The sequence below is a fragment of the Solea senegalensis genome, linkage group LG11, assembly GCF_019176455.1.
Source record: "Solea senegalensis isolate Sse05_10M linkage group LG11, IFAPA_SoseM_1, whole genome shotgun sequence".
Classification (NCBI taxonomy): Eukaryota; Metazoa; Chordata; class Actinopteri; order Pleuronectiformes; family Soleidae; genus Solea; species Solea senegalensis.
The window spans coordinates 17,722,000-17,741,279 of record NC_058031.1 but is presented as its reverse complement, the minus strand read 5'-3'; the positions used below and the strand labels follow the sequence as shown (position 1 = coordinate 17,741,279).

Here is a 19,280-nt window from a genome sequence, read left to right as displayed (position 1 = left end):
CTTTTCAATGAGGCCACCAACAAACACTTGCTTTGTTTTCAACCGTCTCAGTCACCTCTTCTCTTTGTCTCGTGTAGAGTTCGTCATTTTTTTTTGGCGTTGGGAGGAGAAGCACAGGCTTTGTAAAAAAAAAAATTGCCTTGAGACCTAAATTGCAAACCATCGTCACATGTGAGGTTGCTGAGCTGAAGAGAATCCAAATGAGTGTTTATGAGTGTGTGCCAACCATTTGTGGCAAGAGGTGATCACTATGAGAAGAAATACCTTAACTTGGCTTAAAGGTCAACACTACAGAGGACTGTTTGTTCAGCAGTCCTGTGAGGAAGTTGGTCAAGAGCCTCAATTAAAGGCTCCAGATTAGATTTCAAGTGGTTTGTGGGATTTACAGCTCTGTAGTGTTTCTGGGTGAACACAAGGCTTAAAATGTCACAACTTGGAAGAGAGAAAGTTCTGGGTCGCAGTGATTTTTATTCCTTCTTAAAGCAAGCTGCCATTAACACACTTCTGCAATACAACTGTTATTCTACTGTGCACAAAGTCGTCCGCCTAGAGCATCTATTTTTCACTTTGGCGGTAATAAACAGGTAACTGTTAATAATGGATAAAGGATATTCCCATGACCTGTTTAAAAAGGAGTTTATTTTTTACCATCTGTACTATCAATTAAGGCTTATTAAAAAAACACACTGATTAACAACAACATTAAAACCAGTTTGCAGTAATATTAGTGTGGCTAATCGGTACACTGTATTTAGGCTGGTTTATAAAGCAATAAGTGCTCTCAGTGTGGACCAAAGCAATGCCAGGCAGAGACTGCCATCTCCTGGACATTATGCAAGTTGCACAAAAATGACATTTGTCAGGTTAAACAATCCCATCCTATTTGTAGAAAACCCTTTTTTAAGAAGTCAGATTTGAACATTTCGCAACAATGTAGGCAAATTAAATCAATTGGTATTTCTGTAACTGTTTGCAACCAAATTAAATACAATATACACGGAAGATATACATTGAATTTTATTTAACACTCCGGATTTTTTATTTTACAAAATTAGGTAACTTTGTGTTCAGAGATACTGGTACAGCCACAGCACTATGTTGAGGAAGCAGTTGGCCTGTGTGTCCACTCTGGACAGTGAATGTCCGTCCTCTGCAAACCACAACAGTCTAGAGAGACAGACATACCAACAGGCAGAGATTGTAAGTCAGAGTTAAACATAACTACTTATTTCTGCTGTCAGGGTTTGGACTGTTGGGATGTGGGATATACTAAGCTTTGTCGTACCTGGCAGGTGAACCTCTGCTCTTCAGTGCTTTATAAAGCTCCAGACCCTGGTGAGGTGACACTCGCCTGTCTCTGCCTCCCAACATCAGCAGCACTGGAGCCTTAATCTATATACAGATAAGCATTTGCAGTACAATTTCCTCATGACACTATGTTAAACTGTTAAAATATGGTCCATAAAAAAGGTCCTGTGTCAAAGTGGCTAATTTGTTACGAACCTTCAGGTCATGTAAAGTGTGCATGTATCTGACCTGAGCAGCGTGTTTGATGGGTGACTTGTCCAACATAACAGCCAGAGCTTCAGCAGTGGGTAACTGGTCATATGAGTACTGAAGGCCCACACTGGTGTAACGCCTTGAGGCAGGGAGAGGAGGAGAAGAAGAAGAAGAAGATTCAAATTATAAAGTGGTTTGAATTTTGAAAAGTGGAGCTAAAGCTCATGTGCATGATGTGTGGAATCCATGCAGTGTGAGTGTATTGAGCACGTGTCTCACCAGTCCACAATGTCGCTGGTTCCCAATAAAGTGGCAGCGTTAATGACAGGGTTCCTGGCTGCACACGCTCTGTAGACCTCGGGGTATTGACCGACCAGATGACAGGACAGGAAGCCCCCGTGTGAACCACCAATCACGGCCAAGCGTTTGGGGTCAAGGGTCCGGTCGCTCTCCAGTGCAGTTAGCACAGCCCTCTGGAAAAAAAGACAGTGAGATTAAATCCTTTTCAAGGTAATCCCGAGATGTTGACTTACAGAAAAGGCTGCTAACCATCTACAGAAGTCATTAGATTCTCATGTATTTTACAGATTATTCTGTAGTTATTTGTACTCTTCTGTTTGTTTTTACCTGCACTCTATTCTAGTCTCTGGATCTGAAGGAGTCACAGCCCTTACCTGGACATCTTTTACATCCTGGCTTCCAATCTGACCAATCAGGGACAGAATGCTGTCTTGGCCATAACCTGTGGATCCCCGGTAGTTAACTGAATATAGAGAGAGCGAGAGAGTGAGAATGAGAGAGCTAGGTCCGAACTGAAAAGTAAACCCCAAAAACATGACCCTTTTTCAGTTCACCAAAAGGCCATGATTTCCTGTAAATATGTAGACTTGTTAAAAGTGGTTCACACAGAACACACACAATAAATCCCAAAACCTTTACAGTTTACCTTGTGTAATTGTGTACAAGTAAAGGAGAAAAAAAATAATGACAAAATACAATTTCACAGTTTGAATTTTATTTTATTTTTTTAAAGCTGCAGTGCATAACTTTTGATGATGTTAAGATTCTGTCTCTGCTTATTTTTCATGAACAGAAATGACATAACGGTATTTTTATGCTGCATCCAAGAAGCGTTTAATTGCTGTGTTTTTTCAGCAGCCAAATTAACCTGTGAAATGTTCACAGGAACTTCTTTGTGTTTTCAATCAAACGCAGACCTGTTTGCAGTCGTCTCTCTTTACAAGCACAATGTTGCTGTTCCCTCCGTCCTGATTTAAGATAATGACCCTGCTCCTGGACTGACAGGAGATTAGTTCTGATGTCCTCATCTAACTCATGACAAAACAAAATACAGAAAGAAACTGTCAAATGAATACTTGAGGTGCTCCTGTGTGTACAGTATATGCTTTTAAAACAAACAGAGGCATCTCACCCATGAGCACAGCAAAGCCAAGTTTAGTCAGTCCAGCTGTGGTGCAGTTCCACTCTGCAGGGAACTGTGAGTGAGGGCCACCTGAGGGACCAAAACAAACACACAGAAATAAGTCATTAACAGCTTGTTATAATGTGTGTCTACTCTGCATGCAAAAATACAAACACACCGAAGTGTAAACAAACCGTGAATGAAAACGACCAGAGGGACACTGGACACATGGAGGGAACGAGACGGTTTAACCAGGACAGCGCCAAAGTCCAGACCAGCTAATGGAAGAGAGAGAAATGGTAAGAGAGCATTACAAAAAGTCTGAGCGGGTTTTATTCGGAAGAAGAGATTGAAAGCTCACAGTAGTGGACGTTGTCCTCCTCAGGTGGAGGTGTAACATCTAGACTAGTCCAGTCGAAGTCAAAGGTCAGAGGAGGCTGCTGCAGGGTTCGCCAGGACACCGGTCCACCTGCTGAGGGAAGGAAACCCACCATCTGTGCACACACACACACACACACACACATCACATCACATGTAAATGCATTTTCACGTATATTTTTTGGATATTATTTTGTGTGTATGTGTCTGAAGTAGGACGTGAGGACATTTTGATCTTATGAGGACTGGTCCTTAGAACTTTTGGAGGGGTTTTGTAGGGCTAAGACTTGGCTTCACTAAGAACAAGAATGTGTGTGTGCATGTTTGTATTGACTGGCCACATTTCTGATATAAACACTAACCTTGTCAGGACCAGCAGTCCTCATGGAGACCAAAACCTGGTCCTAATGAGACAGAACCTAATTTTTGAGGAATTGGTTAATTTTAGGGCTAACAATCTAATTGTGGTTAGGTTAAGATTAGAGTTAGGCATGAACTGGTGTGGTTAATGTACACTGTGGAGAACACTGTATTTATAAGTTAATTCAATATCAATGTGCGTGTGTGTGTGTGTGTGTGTGTGTGTGTGTGTGTGTGTGTGTGTGTGTGTCGTTTGACCAGAGTGGGTGGTATATTGGGGCTGGAGCAGCAGACAACCATCAGGTCCCCCTGGACTGTCAGCAGCTTCCAGCTGCCATAGATTTTGGAAAGCTCAGATGGACCTGCAGATAAACACAACAGAGAGAGTGAAGCAAGGAAAGACAGAACTTTGGAGAAAACAGCAGTAAAAATCACAGCGATCACATTTTAAAATGATCTAACCACATTAAATTGCACATGCGGACATTATGTCAAGACCCCGGAAATAAGAATCAGATGACGATGATGTGTAGAAGATTCATGAAATAAAATATGTGACAAGAGTGCTAATTTCCTTCTGCTTCATTTACAAATATATATACATGTTTTTTTCATTTATTAATTTAATTTCATGAACGATTGTCTTCATGGCGGACATTCAAGTAATGTTTCTGTAACCGTTGACATTTATTTTTGAAATTTCCAGGCAGGATGTTGTCTGGTGGTCTTGTCATACCCTTCAGTTCATGTGTGTGCTCCTGATGATCGGAATATAAAGGAGGAGCAGGAGGAGGAGGAGGAGGGAGAGGATGATCAGGAAGGGAATCTAAAGGAGGGAGAGAAGGAGGAGAAGTAGGAGGAGGAGGAGGAGGAAGGACAGAGTCACAGGCAGTTTGAGAAACTGGAGCAAATGGAGGTGGAGGTGGAAGGGGAGGAGAGAGAGGAGCAGAAGGAAGTGGATATAGGAGAGGGGAGAGAGGAACAGCAAGAGGAGTTAAAGGAGGAGGAGCGAGGAAAGCGGGGGGAAGATGGGGAAGCCAACAAGGGGAAGGAGGAGGGAGAAATATGGGAGAAAGGGAAGGACGGAAAAGTTGAGGAGGTGGTGGAGGGAAACAGAGTGATGGAGATGAAGACAGAAGAGAGAGAGGAGGTGGAGGAGAGGATGGAATCTTACTATCAGAGAGGGAAGTGACTTTCTTTGATCTTCTGTCAACCATAAACAGATCCTGAAAAGACAAAGTGGAGACCAAATGTTTGCATGAAGATATCACTAATCCAACGCAAGAGGAAAATCACCAAAACACTGAAAGCATTTGAGCTGAAGGTGTTTTTAATGTGACAGTTTGAGAAATATACTTAGACTGATATCACTTTCATATTGTGTATTGATTATAGAGCAGGGAGGTGATTAGCTTTGCCGAGTATAAATCCTCATCAGTATAAAACATCAACTATTGGCAAAAAAGCTATGAATATCAACCTGTTCCTTTCATATATGGTTGTTACCTTCCAGTTCCTGCGGGCACTGCTGAACAACACTCTCTGACTGTCTGCAGACCAGCAGCAGGACGGAAGAGCCTCATAAACACCTGCAAACTCATCTAAAGACAAACAAGAAAGACATATTTTGTTTTACCTCTCATCCTCCACTAAGCTCTCTTTTAATTTTTTTATTTATTTATTTATTTCATTTTCTTTATTGCATCCATTATGTCATTTTCACACTCAGCAAAAGGTTTCTGTTCATTGTTGTTCATTAAAAGGCATCAGCTTCATCAATAATCATACAATAATCTCTGACAACCATGAGACAATGATGGCATAAAAGGAGAAGTCTGAGAGTCACAACAGTTTTTATATTACATCATGACTTACTGCCATGGTCATGCTAAGGATAAAGTCACTGAGGTACATCCACTGGAAAACATGAATAAGTAACAAAACAAAAAAGCGACAAGTCGATAACCTACCATACTGTGGTCTGTTGACAACATCCAATAGTGTGGACGTCTTCCCACTCCTCAGGTCCAGCTGTGAAAGATTAACAGTGACTGTTTAACTGTTGATGTAAGGAACACAACAATAGGGCCAGAGAGGAAGAGACAGAGAGAGTAGAGGTACCTGTTGGAGACTGAGACACTGATTGTGAGGACCAAACACTTGGCCCTGCAGGTAGATCAACGTGGACCCGTCTGGACTCAGCCTAGGACAGGACACTGACCTGTCGTTCTCTGACAGACACTCTGGTTTGGATGGACGGGGGATTCGAGGATCAGATCAACTTTTATTTGTGAGTTTAATGAATAAATCGAGGGCCACAGCCATATACTCACCACAGTGTCCATCCAGATCTAGCTTGAACAATGCCGATCTGAAACACAATAGTACAAACAAGAGTAGATGGTAAATAATCATTTCAACTCAGTAGTAGGACAAAAACATATATTTACATGTTCTGAGTCTTTAGGTTTATGCCAAAACAGTCTAAGGCAACTGCAACATTGCATGAGTAAAACGAGACATGTAAAAATGTTCCGTGAAACGTTTCCGAGGTGAATTCTACTGATCAATAAACCTGGTCGAGGGGGGTAAATGCTTCTTGCTTCTGCATGCTTCTGTAACTGACCTGCGGTTGGAACAAAACATCAGTCCGAGTCTGAACGGTTCATGGTACCACCCGACGAAAAACACAGACTGACTGCCGGGAGCCCACAAAGCCTGGATGACAACACGCACGTCATTTTTACAGAATACACCAGGACACTAAAGTAAGACTCTAACAGTCCATAAAACGTCCAAATCCTGCTACGTACGCTGATGTATCCTTACCTGTCCAGGTGAGATGTCGGACTGAATGCCCTGCAGCACACTGACCGTGCCAGCCTGAGGATTCGCCACACAAATCACTGGGCAGCTCTTGTTGGTCAAAGCCTCACCCCAGTCCTCGCGGTACACACTTGAGTCCTGTTTAGACACAATGACATCCACAATGTACACACTTTTAATGTAATTAACATGAATGTACTTTATGTTTTGTCTTAACAACTTAATTGAAGATTCTGTGCTTGTGTTTGACATTTATCGTGTGTGTGTGTGTGTGTGTGTGTGCAAAATACCATGCCGCAGGCAGATTTTTCATCTGATGTATCCTTGCTCTTCTCAGCTACATACAGCAGTTTGTTCTCACACTGGGACCATGACAGACAGCCAAACTGAGCTGGAAACACAATTATCGCAATGTAATTACAGAAACACACAACAATATCAGGACACAAAACAGATCACATTTACCGTCGTCATAGACACGGCCATGTTTGTTGAGGGCAGTCAGGTTGAGGCATCTCCTGAGGCCATGGCAGTCCCATATCTAAATATTAACATCCACAACAGAATTGTTCACAATGCCTGAACATCAGGCGTATGGTGTGATAAAGTTTCCTCATTTTCTCACCTCTAGGAACTGATAGCCACAGGTCTCCTTGACAACCGCCTTCTGGCCTTGAATGGGAGAAAATCTACTCAGATACCTAAAGATCAGAAGAGAAAGAATTCTGTTCAGTTTGGCTTCAATGAAAATATAACAAAACAAAAGTTTTACTGCTCTCTTTGGGGAAAAAAATAATGTATGACCATAATTAACATCACTGATATTTGTGTCAGGGTGTTTTGCACCTTTAACACACTTTTACATCCCTGCAGATATATGAGAAGGTCAGCAAAGATAAGATTTTCTGTTGCTGTTCAATTTGTCTTTAATCCCAAAAAGAGCCATGACATTTTAGTGATCACTTTGAGGTTTTCTGACACAGATTCAGACTTCTTACTGTGTTTTTAAATAATAAGAGTACAACTCACTCTCTGGACATAGGAGTGGAAGGTCCAGGAGGGAGGACAGTCTTAATGCTCTTGTAGTCATTGCCCTCTGCAGTCAAAGTCCACTGCTTGGAGAAGTGAAGTCTGGACCCTTGGACCAGGTCACTTTGTCTCCACACTGGAAGTGGACACAGTGAGGAGTTGAGAAAAGTTAAACATAAACAAAAATATCTTGTTATTATCATTATCAAGTTCAAAACCTAAAATATTGTTAGTGTTTCTGCCTCAGAAATCCAGTATCAGACTTTAATTGCAAGCTGTCTGATATATAGTCTGTCAAATTATAATAAAGTGGTCATTTGTGGTGGTATGAACAGGACAATGTCCCTTCCTCCCCTGAACCAAAACATCCAAAACCAATAGTCAGGGTGGGTGGTGTTCAAGCAGAGAAACAGATGGCTTCACTTTGTAAAACGTATTACTATATATTACTATCACAAAACCTAATGTCATAAAAGCATGTATTCGGTCTGTATTTGAGCGGATTTGCGGAACGTTGAGGGCTTCCGTTTAGAAACAAAATAAAGGTAGAGCATAGTAGTTGTAGTTAGCAGTAGCAGCTCACCTGTCGTCACAGTGTAGACCTGGAGCCCTGGGAGCTGCTCCTCCCTCACATGTGCAGAAACAGGAGCAGGGAGGCCACTGACCTCTCCGTAAACACCGGTGATATGTGCGGGCTCCATGCGTGTCAGCTGCCGCACACAGCTTACAATAACCTGCTAAACCTCAATTATCACAGCGACGCTAAGTGCAGGTGAACAGTGGACATGCGAGAGCATACTCATTCCTGACGCTAATGAGACAGTTATTATTGTTCGAACAACAGACCAGTTCATCAAGTCATTTACACAACTCTCTCGTTTACTTCCACAGCTCATTCGACCAAAACAATATCAGTGCCTCCATGTTGTGTGGACGATACCACTTTGGTGTGGTTACAGGGGTGCACCGCCTGACAGTGGCAGCAAGGGGGCGGCAGAGAATTACATTGTTTTGTTAACTTTGACGCGTTAAGAAACTTTTTTCCACGTTTATTTTGCTTATTTTTGTCTGCGGGTGCCAACATTGAGTTATTCTTCATATGAAAGGAATAGTGTTAGATTTAAACATGTTATTACGTTTAATAACATGTGAACAGTTACACAGTTGTTGAATTATCTCTTTAAAATGTGTTAACAGCTTCACAGTTCATAAATGGTCTAAAATGACTGTATCAGGCTAATTATCGGTATCGGACACAACAAATGGTATGTCCCATCCCTATTTGAATGTGATGTCAAAACATTGTGATATGCAATTATGAATAATCATTTTCAGACATCCACAAACGTGATAGTAATTGTCAAGTTAGGCTGTCAAGTACCACTGGAGCAGAACTGAACAAACCTAACAAACCTGGCAACCCCGGCTGCCGGTCTGGTGTATAGTTACATAGAGGAAGATGGTGGACTTCGTGACAGCAGCGTGCTCAAAACTCCGTCCTAAACACTTTGAAAACTCCTCTCTGTCTCAACCTGGTGTTAGATATAGATTACCCGTGAACAACCACAGATAATAGTCGGTGAGAACCTTGGAGGAAATTGACTTTTCCTCCCCAGACAACTCGATTTCTCAGTGGAAAGAGGGCGGAGAGTTGCGGAACGTGGTGGCGGTTGGTGTTGGAGAAGGACGCTAGTAGTTGCCTTTAGCTTAAGTGTCAACACAAGTGTGAACCGGCATTTTCTGGAGTTTTTCCACCCATATAACCCACGGAGGTCACCCTGCGGTGGCTGCTGTCTCCTCCATATCAGCTGTGTAAAATCTGTGAGGAGCGGACGGTGCAGTTGGACTGAAAGTAGGCTAACTTCAGCTAGCCAATTCCAGCTAGCTTTGTTGTGAACTGGTGGATCGAAGCGCTGCTCGAAATGCCACGGAGTAAAAAGGGGAAACGTGGCTCCGGTAAATCGGGTAAGTAGCTTTCCATACACACTTTCTGGTATTACAACCAACAGGAATGTCGTGACTGAACATGACACGCTTTGATAGAAGTGATAGCACACGCTGTCATCTTAACACAAAGTATTAATGAGAAGGAATTAGTGTTAAAACAGCGAGGCAGCTTGTTTATCGGAAGCTCCTCGCCTCAGTCTGTCATAACGCGTCACATCCATGTGGCTTATAATTAGTCCTGCTGCTCAGCAGTGTGACATTTAGTTTTCATCCACTGTGATCTTACATGTGATGCATTTAAGTTTCACTGAAGGTGTCTGGCACTGCTTTGCACCTGTCGAGGTGAGGTTAAATGTGTGCTAATTTTAGCTTCAGTTGCAGGCCACATTCAACAGGTAAGGGAGTGAGAGAACGAGAGGAAGAGGCGCAGCACACGTGCAACAAGTGCTACAGGGTCTTCACTCTTCAAGTAAACGCAGGCACACAGTCACAGTGGTGTGGACCGTGCATGTGCCTGCTGGGGCGTTACTACCCTCTCACGTTTTATGGAGTGGCGTTCTCTGGGAAATATACACGTGTTAACACTTACACACTCAGAGTTGCATCAGCTGAGGATTGATTTGTCACATGCAAAGAAACCATAAACAATCAAAAAACAATGTCTTTAATAATTATGTATAAACAAGCGTAGGTTTGTGAAATGTTACTCTTTTTATGTTGTTTCTGTCTCGATAGAAGTTTAAAAACTACAATTACCTGGTTTATTTAACTCAGCAAATATGGACTGACACCTAATTGTGTCTCCTGGTGATGTTTTTGACCACATCACCCAGGCCTGCCGAACTTAACCAAAACTCACATCATACCCCTATCTTTAATTATCAAGAGCCTCTGTGATTAGTTTCGTCCTTACAAGGACCATAATTTGGTCATCCTATTGGTACTGACGTGGTCAGTAGATGTAACAAAAACACAGGTAGTCCAGTTACTTGTTTATTACAAGGAAAACCTTTACCCAAAAACGCATCATAAATCAGTCATTAAATGCCCTTATTTCTTAAGTTTGACATCAGCCATTTGGTTGGTCGACCTCCAAACAAAAACAACCACACGCATGCATATATTACTGTTTAGTGTAAATTTCAGCTCAAGAAGTAGGGGCATGTATCTGAATAGTGATGAGAGTATTGAGTCTGATATTTCCATCATAATTGCAAACTCTGTGTTGATATTTTTATACGGTTTTGAGTGGGAAAGTGGAGCCTAGTTCTGATGTTTTCTTCCCCATTATGGTCACACCATCATTTTACCCATTTTTCCATTCATCCACCTTTCTTCCTCCGTCATGTATACCCTTTATTTTATCCCTCCTCCAACCATACATGATCTCCAGGCTCTCTACGTCAGGAGGTTCTTCAGCTGCAGCTGTCGGCTAAAACACCTCTGAAAGGTAACTCCTCTGCCCTTAGACTCAAGACCTCAGCTTGGGGCTTGGTCAGAAGCTCTTGAACATCATGACAGTGCATGCAGGAACCTTGGCAGCCCCGCTCTCACTTGATGTTAATGTTTTTTTTTATGCCTGCACGGAAGTGTCTTAACTGCTTACTTTCTTTAAAGACTGCCTGGCTGTATCACTGCTTATTTGTGTATTTGCAGCACAGCAGTAACATAATCACTCATCTGGCAGGTTTCCCCCTGTCTTTATGTTACACTTGAATGCCCTAACTTCATGTTGAGATCGTTATTACGTAAAAAAAAAAAACACACTTTACTTGCAGGTGGTGCTAAGAGCCAGAATGCGGTCTAGGGTTATTTTGATGATAAGGTTCATCATCAGATCATCGTCTAATACACAGAGAATATTGAACTGAACCTTGACTCAAAAGAAAACTATCACAAATGAAATCAAAATTACAATTTTCCTACAAATTGTTAAGCTCTAGTGTGGCTCCATCGTGTGATCGCATTCTTTATGATTTATGAAGTATCCATCTCCTAATGTTATCTGTACTGACACCATAATAGGTAACAGTCAAGAAATGATTGCTTCCTGGAGACTTATCTTTGGTTCTTATTTGTTTATGTAAACTCCAGGAAGTTTGACAGCCTTAATGTGATTTCAGTTCTGCAGTAATATAGCCTCATTTGAAGTCGGGTGTCTCGCATGTAAAGCTTCTACTGCCAGTCAATGATCGGGGGGACTCAAATAGACTCCCACCATTTTGGCATTTTGGCTCAGCTTAATCGGTCAGTAAACACGTCTTCTTTAGGTTCTGACTAACAGACTGTTGGAGCTGTGTGACTGATTGCATGAAGTAGCAAAGTGGTTACAACATGGGAGCTCACACACACCAACTGTGCTGTGTGTGTAGGCAGGCCTGCGTGGGAAGGCCTTCCCACATACAGCATGTGTGTAAAGCTGCAGGCTATTAACCTGCACAGTGGCCAGGAGTTCAAGGATGATGACTGGGAAATAACTGGCTAATACAGGTTTTTATCACTAGGCTTGTGAGTGACAGTGTGTGGGCCGTTTCGTCAAAGAACGTTGTGCATAATTACAAAAGAAGGGTTATCAGGGTTGCCATCAGGTTTATCCCCGGTGGACTTTTCTTAAAGTTAATGTGTAGAAGATTTAAAAAAAAAAAAACATTTTCATTCATTCATTTATCATATTTTTGCTCAGCTTGTGCTTGGTTAGCTGCACAATAACAAAATGGTTGTTAATTGAAGATATGTGCATATAAAAGGAGCGCTGTCTTGTAACTCCATCCTAAAAATGTGACTGCTGTTGATACTGAGCTCTTAACAAAGTCTTTCTAAAATCCTGATGTCAGCAGTTTCCTCCCTTTTATAAAAGCCAAGTCAGTCTCGAGGTTATATTTGTATTGTGAGCTCAGCACTCAAGCACTTAAACATTGAGTTTTGTAACTGACTGTTAAATGGACTGACACTGTTGGGTCACATTTGCTGTAACAGTAACCTCTGGGTTACCCCAGGTGTACTGTTTGACCTGAGCACAAACACACACACACTGTGTGTGACGCTTCTGGATTGTATACAGTGAATGCACGTTCACTCTGGTCTCCAGTAATCCCACCAACAGTAGACCGTACCGAGTCAGCAGTAACCTGGGTGTTAGCGTGCCCGGCCTTCTAGTCCCTATCCTGTTTAGATATTTACTATACAGAAAGAGAGGAACTGGAAACATTGAGGCACAGATCGTCTGCTACTTCCAATAAATCTAAAGCTTATACTTTATTAATCCCCTTCGGGAAATTATTTCTCTGCAATTAATTATTGCTCCGGGGAGCATTGGGGGTACCCCAGCCCTTTTGGCCAGGTGGGGACTTGAACCCGTGACCCTTCAGTTACAAGTCACGTTCCCTTTCCACGATGATAGAGAATTTGCTCATCATTCATCATTATGTAATCTGTTTTCATGGAGGTGGAACGTTCAACTTAAATTTAAACATGACTGAAAATAACTGCAGATACAAGTTACACATGTGTTTGAATAACTTTTCCTAAGATAATGTGTAAGTTGGAGGAGACTCCATCGGTAAGAATCAGTCATACATAGACATTTCCCAAGGTCTCAGTAATGGGTCAGATGCTCTGTAGAGAATTGTTGGCTTGTCGCTCTTGGTGAGTGACTGAAGTTTGTGAATGACAAATCTCCCTGAGTGTCCCTGTGCATGAGAGGAACTCTGCTGGTGGTGTACTGTTACTGACATAAAAAGACAGCTGAGCAGAGGAAAGCCTACAGTCAGCCTCCTTTAACCTGCCGTTACTCACTGTTGGGGAATGGCCACCAGCCAGACTGTTATAGGTCAATTTGGCTGCTGTTAAGCAGTCCTCATTTTGTCCCACCATACCATTTTAGAGAGTTCCTAAGTGGCCACTAGAAGTCACGTATTTATTAAGAGTTTTGTGCCTTTTCATTGTATAATAAACAGTGGCCCGTTACAGTAATATTGCAGTTGATAAAAGGCATTTATGCCATTTAATCCACTGAAGAAAATAAGGCAATACAGAATTGCTAGCCCCTCTAGTTTATAACACTTTAGTTTCTGATGTGGAATCATTCAGATACATCTTTTTCCCCATTTCGTTACTTCCAGCAGCTGCTAGTACAACTCCTGGCGCCAAGCTCAGTCTTGTCACGATATAGATAGTTGGCATTGTTGAGATCAGCTGATGTCAAATCACCTTTCACCTTGCCATATTGGCAGCAGGACTATGTAACACACAGGCCTTTTATGTGAAGCCATGTCATGATTAGAGGTGAACCATTTACATTAGGTCAGTAGAGTTTCAGTTAATGTACAGTATCTCATCTGTCATCTTAACATAATATGCTTCTCATATCTCTTCTCTCTCTTTTCCCCTTCTAGGTGTTAAAAATGGGGTGAAAGGGGAGTCCGGTGCCAGTGATGATGAGCTGACATCTGATATACTTAGCCACTGCAGCAGTGCCAGTGAAACGGCTTCGGTTTTGGAGGATGTCACAGGTTAGTTCAGAAATGCACTAATATATATATATATATATATATATATACATACATATATATATACATACATATATATATATATATATATATATATATATATATATATATATATATATATATATATATATATATAAAAAAGTCACATACTTCTAATATTATGTGATTATTATGTTAGTGTGCTACTGAACAAGCATGTGGGGGGCAGCAGTATAATCTGGGGTTGCTTCAGTTGGTCAGGTTTAGGATGTGTTGGAAAAGACTTAATGCAGTGGTCCTACTCTCAAAATAAGCTTTGTACAAGTGTATTCAAACAATGCCACAGCAAATGTGTGCAATTATTAAGCTAAAGGCGGTCCAATGAAATATTTGAGTGAGTGTCTATATGATTATATTATTTTGACCCAGGTACTGTTTTCGTGAGCTAAAGTAAATAAACCCTCTGAAACTGTTCATATAATTAACTGTGTGCGTTCCAAACTCAGCAGGTGAGCAGGTGGATGAGCTGACTGCCCAAGAAGAAACGGAAGACAAACTCAAACAGTGTATAGACAACCTGATGGATAAAAGGTGGGCAAAATTTCCCCCTCTTTTTGTTCCGTATTGCTAAAAACGGTGCAGGAAGTGATTTTTGCTGAAGATGAAATAACCCACTCACCTTATTGTCGTCTTTCCCTCGTTTTTCTCACTCAGTGCTAAGACTCGTCTCGCTGCCCTCGAGTCGTTGCGTCAGGCCTTCTCCTCCAAAGTGCTGTACGAATTTCTCACAGAGAGACGCCTCACCATCAGTGACTGCTTGGAAAGAAGCATTAAAAAAGGTTAGAGTTGGCAGTATGGAAAAGAACATATCTTGTTGGCAGCAAACATCAGATGCAGTACCTGAGACCTTTTTTTCCCCCTCTCTTGTGCGTCCAGGCAGTGGAGAGGAGCAGGCGGCAGCGGCTTCAGTCTTTGCGCTGCTCTGTATCCAGCTGGGCAGTGGGGACGAGGCAGAAGAGGGCTTCAAGATGCTTCGTCCCTTTCTCACTGCCATCCTCAATGACAACGGTGCCAGCATAGTAGCCCGTCAGAGTGTGAGTCACGTCGTTAACCTTCAGTGTTATTGGACAACATTACAGGTTTAGGTCGAAACTTAAACCTAAAGTAATCAAAGTGCCATTACATCTATCCTTGTTTAATGACTTGAGGTCGTTTGACTTTTCTTACAGTGTGCCAGAGCTCTGGGGATGTGCTGTTATGTGTCTGCTGCTGAAGACGGAGAGGTGAGACCCTGGAGTCAGACAGTGTGTTTACATGGTATTAGAATGAACCCAATTTTTGTGCCCAACAAAAAGTGGACGTTGAAAATAAGAGGTTACTCCAACTGAAATTTGTACCACGTGGCACTTCCTTTACTTGGACCAGAATCAGACTGGCTTTGCACATGTGCCACAGTTCCCAGAAATAATAGAAGAAGCTGATACACAGATGAATAACACTAGAGTAACAAAAAAAGGCTATACATTTTTTTCGACAACCAGAAATTGATTTTGCACTGTTTGTGTAAAATCTGGTCTCTGGTGAGGATGAAGAGCAGCTTAGAGCTTTCACTATGACTCAATGTTACTGCTTCACCTAATGTATAAAACTGGAGACTGAAACTGATTCTGAGTCTGTTTTCTCTTTCTTTTTTTTCCCTCTCATCCGTGCTCTGCTGTCACAGGACTTGATCAAGTCCCTGGCTCTTCTGGAGAGCATATTCATGTCTTCCTACCCCAACAGAGAGGGGGCGCTGCCCACACCTAAACCTGGGAGTGCAGGCCTTCACAGCGCTGCACTGCAGGCCTGGTCACTGCTGGTCACACTCTGTCCCGCATCCAGACTGACTGTGCTGCTTGACATGTGAGTGCAAAAAAAACAACAACACACCGTTCACAGTGAAACAATTGGAGTTCATGTCCAGAGGTGTACACATCCTGAAGTAGTGAACTCACTCCATTTTCTGACCCGCAGTCACCTCCCCAAACTTCAGGCGTGTCTAGAGAGCGTTGACGTCAACTATAGGATCGCAGTGGGAGAGACGATCGCCCTGCTCGTGGAGCTGGGCCGAGAAATAGACGAGGTAAACACACAAACGTGTAGTTAAATGTTTAACAGGAAGAGCAGGAAACTCACACGTGCAGAGGCTAACACGGTAATTCCACAACAAACACACTGGTTGGATTTTTAGTTTCCTCTACAAACAGTGGCCATTAATATGGACATTTTCAAACATAACATCCAGACGGGTGATTTCCTACAGCAACATTCAGCATCAGAGCATCAACTTGGTCATGATCTTTGACTTAACCTCTGCTATTCAAGACAAACACCATTTATAAAAGATAAAGGGCAGGCAAACAATTAAAAATAATCAAATAAATGACATGCTCTGTGATCGGTGATTCTAAATGAATCGGGCCAGGTGTGCACAATCAGAGACTGAAATAAAACAGACACTTCCTGTTTTCTTGAACTCTATCTGCTACTCATCCTTTTTCCATTGCAGCACAAGCTGTGTTGTTAATGTGAAACTGGTGTACCTGTGTAGGGATTTCAGGTGGAGGACAGTGAAGGTCTGTGTGAGTGTCTGAAGAGTTTAGCGACCGACGGCAACAAACACCGAGCCAAGAACGACCGGAGGAAACAGCGCTCCATCTTCAGAGAGGTGCTACATTATATAGAGGTACGTTACTAGAGCTGCACAGACCATACGTTTGTCATAATGTCGCACAACAATCTATGTGAGCGCATCACGTATCTGGCTCTGATTTGTCTCCGGCAGAGCGAGGACTTCACAGAGGAGAAGATCAGGTTCGGAGTGGAGAGCGTTTACATCGACGGCTGGATGAGGAGAAGAATCTATGACGCGTTCAAAGAGATCCTGGAGTCTGGAGTCAGACACCACCTACAGGTCAGGAAACGCACTAAACGGCCTCTTCTGAGGCTTTGAAAAATGCCAAGAAGTGGACTATCCATCTATGTGCAGCGCTTTTCTTGTACAGACTCCAGGAGCAACTCTGGGTTAAGTGTCTTGCCCAGGGGACACATCTTCATGTAGATTAGCATTGCTGGGAATCAAACCCTCGACCTTCCACATAAACACACCTGCTGTCATCTGTGCTACTTGTAGCTCAGTTTTAAATGGCTACATAGTGCTGGTTCGACACATGCACCATCATTCACTATCAGGCACTTAAGCTAAGTGGTACTGCAATATATAACCAGTAATGAGTCATTAGATAGGAAATGATATCTGACATGTATAAGCCTAATTTCTGTCCATAATGTGTGTGTGTTTGTTGTTATGCAGTTCAACCCACTAGTGAGAGACATCTTTGGCCTCGGCGCCCCCCTCATCTTAGACGCGACTATCAAAGCCAACAAAATCTCCAGGTTTGAAAAGGTACCGAGCAGCATCTCTGTTCTTCCATGTCTTCATAATTGTTTTGTAACAGGGTCACACGCTCAAACAATCATCCACTCACGCGAGAGACATTAACTGCGCATACTTGACGTCATATTTTGACAGAGCTGAAATGTAAACCCTGGTTGTTTTAAATGTGCAGTCACTCTTGGTGATTATAACAAGGGATGAGCAGTCCATGCAAAAACACTGTCGTATCTAATTAGTCAAATAATTGTCGAAAAGTCAGTTCCTGAGCCAGCGGTTCGTTTCAATATGAAAGGCAGAGCTAGCGCCGCTAATCTGAGTTACATACTTTCTAAGTCCACATTGTCGTCTGATCTGGTGCTGAATACAATAAAGTGGTTTCTTTGCGCACTAATCGACTTTTAAAAGCAAAACGACTAATCAGTTACTTGATAATCATGACCCGGACAGTATAGTATAACGACGTGACACTCATCTCTTCATGTCTTTTCATCCACAGCATCTTTTTAACTCGGCTGCTTTCAAGGCCAGGACAAAACAAAGGAGCAAAGTCAGGGACAAGCGGGCTGACGTGATGTGAGACTGGAGGGTCAAGGGGACGTGAAGGGATAAATAAAAGGAGGGAATCTGTGGGCCGTGCTGAGATGGATACAAAAATGATGCCTTCAATGCTTCAGCTGTCTCTCTCACACACACACACACACAGAGACACACAGACACACACTCACTCTGCAGATCCATAACAGGCCACTATTGTAATTGGGAACAATTTTGTTGTTTTTTTTTGCAGAAAATGGGGTTAATTATTTCTGACAGTATTTTCCACAGTGAAAATTTTAAACCACTGCTAAATGTATTTTATGAAGGGAAACAGAATAATCATGTTAAAATAAAATAAAATAAAATACAGAGTATTACATCTCACTGCAAGAGTCAAACATTTAAAAACATTCACTGAAAACCTCTTTGGTGCTGATGTTTATTGTTGTCGCTCCACCCACTCCCCTCGTTGTGTTTTCACACGTCAGTCAAACGGGTCTCGGTTTATCTTTGAAAACCAAAAAAAAAAAAAAGGAACCACAGAAATGTCCTTAAACCTTCCACCCACGTTACATCCCGCCTTTACACACAGACTCACTACTTCAGCTGCCAAACCACAAAACTTGACAAAGAAAAATGTGTGCGAGTGTGTTTTTATTTGAGTTTATTTAATCTCATTAAATAATAATTATAAAAAAACAACTACATGATGCTAATTAAATGGAATGAAATCATTGAGTTAATATTGTCATCTTTTTATGCATCGTTCTGAGAGGAATAATACATTTGAATTGTATTTTACTTTCTAATTTATTAAAAGAACAATGTCATTTTTAAGGGAAATAACTGTTTACATACAATTATGGGAAGAAGATATGAAGGGTTTTCCCCCCCACTGTGGGGAAGTATGTACTTGAATCATTGAAACCATCCGAGCTGCTGATCAGAGGTTTGTGGCGTTTTCATCGTCAGTTTCACTCACAGCAGCTACCCAGATATTCCTGATTTACCAACTGTTGAGTTTCTATATTACAGCCTCACGTAATGGTCTTATCAGCAGCTCTGGTGTCCGGGCACAAGGAATCAAGTGAAATAATAATAAAGAGTGTGTGACCACTTTTTTTGTTGTCCGTAAATCTACTTTTCTTGTGTTTCTGTTAAATGAAATTAGATTTTTTTTGGCATTTTGAGGATGTGACATTGTAAAGTTGTGCTGCATTTTTTTTAGCCAAAAAAACCCCATGGTACAGAATGTATGTATGAAAAAGACACCAAACTGCATGACTAGTTCACAGCAAAAGAAAATAAGTTTAGGAAGAGACATTTTAAATGTAGGCCAAAATGTATGTAAATGAGG

At 41.8% G+C, this 19,280-nt stretch overlaps 2 protein-coding genes across 3 annotated transcripts; one reads left to right on the top strand and one right to left on the bottom strand.

Moving 5' to 3' along the window:
• Window positions 1–1,004: 1,004 nt before the first annotated feature.
• On the bottom strand, window positions 1,005–8,685 carry zgc:136971 (S9 family peptidase). The gene is made up of 21 exons (XM_044037252.1): window positions 8,100–8,685; window positions 7,517–7,652; window positions 7,113–7,188; window positions 6,953–7,028; window positions 6,778–6,878; window positions 6,491–6,625; window positions 6,288–6,379; window positions 5,995–6,032; window positions 5,783–5,904; window positions 5,632–5,692; window positions 5,168–5,262; window positions 4,836–4,887; window positions 3,920–4,023; window positions 3,285–3,417; window positions 3,118–3,201; window positions 2,933–3,013; window positions 2,175–2,263; window positions 1,780–1,973; window positions 1,537–1,639; window positions 1,286–1,392; window positions 1,005–1,167 (listed from the first exon to the last, which is right to left on the bottom strand). The coding sequence occupies exons 1-21, from the start codon at window positions 8,215–8,217 to the stop codon at window positions 1,068–1,070; spliced, it is 2,097 nt and encodes a 698-aa protein (XP_043893187.1). The 5' UTR covers window positions 8,218–8,685; the 3' UTR covers window positions 1,005–1,067.
• Window positions 8,686–8,814: 129 nt separating this feature from the next.
• On the top strand, window positions 8,815–19,044 carry ifrd2 (interferon-related developmental regulator 2). Of its 2 annotated transcripts, XM_044037253.1 has the most exons (13): window positions 8,815–9,481; window positions 10,857–10,913; window positions 13,858–13,974; window positions 14,457–14,541; window positions 14,665–14,789; window positions 14,887–15,044; window positions 15,180–15,233; window positions 15,674–15,852; window positions 15,964–16,072; window positions 16,541–16,675; window positions 16,775–16,903; window positions 17,303–17,395; window positions 17,883–19,044. In XM_044037253.1, exons 1-13 carry the CDS (start codon window positions 9,439–9,441, stop codon window positions 17,961–17,963), a joined length of 1,365 nt encoding a protein of 454 aa, XP_043893188.1. In that variant the 5' UTR covers window positions 8,815–9,438; the 3' UTR covers window positions 17,964–19,044. The 2 variants fall into 2 exon arrangements, with proteins under 2 accessions (XP_043893188.1, XP_043893189.1); XM_044037254.1 differs by lacking the exon at window positions 10,857–10,913 and having other exon boundaries at window positions 8,817–9,481.
• The last annotated feature ends 236 nt before the right edge of the window (window positions 19,045–19,280 follow it).

Bases quoted from the DNA above. Each gene is read 5' to 3' on its own strand.
- zgc:136971 (XM_044037252.1), bottom strand. From the start codon at position 8,217: ATGGAGCCCGCACATATCACCGGTGTTTACGGAGAGGTCAGTGGCCTC. The intron at 3,418-3,919 runs GTCAAACGACAC...GTGTGTGCACAG, and splicing joins CCAATATACCACCCACTCTG to ATGGTGGGTTTCCTTCCCTC. The intron at 1,393-1,536 runs GTCAGATACATG...ATCTGTATATAG, and splicing joins CCATCAAACACGCTGCTCAG to ATTAAGGCTCCAGTGCTGCT.
- ifrd2 (XM_044037253.1), top strand. From the start codon at position 9,439: ATGCCACGGAGTAAAAAGGGGAAACGTGGCTCCGGTAAATCGG. The intron at 13,975-14,456 runs GTTAGTTCAGAA...TTCCAAACTCAG, and splicing joins GGTTTTGGAGGATGTCACAG to CAGGTGAGCAGGTGGATGAG. The intron at 14,542-14,664 runs GTGGGCAAAATT...TTTCTCACTCAG, and splicing joins GACAACCTGATGGATAAAAG to TGCTAAGACTCGTCTCGCTG.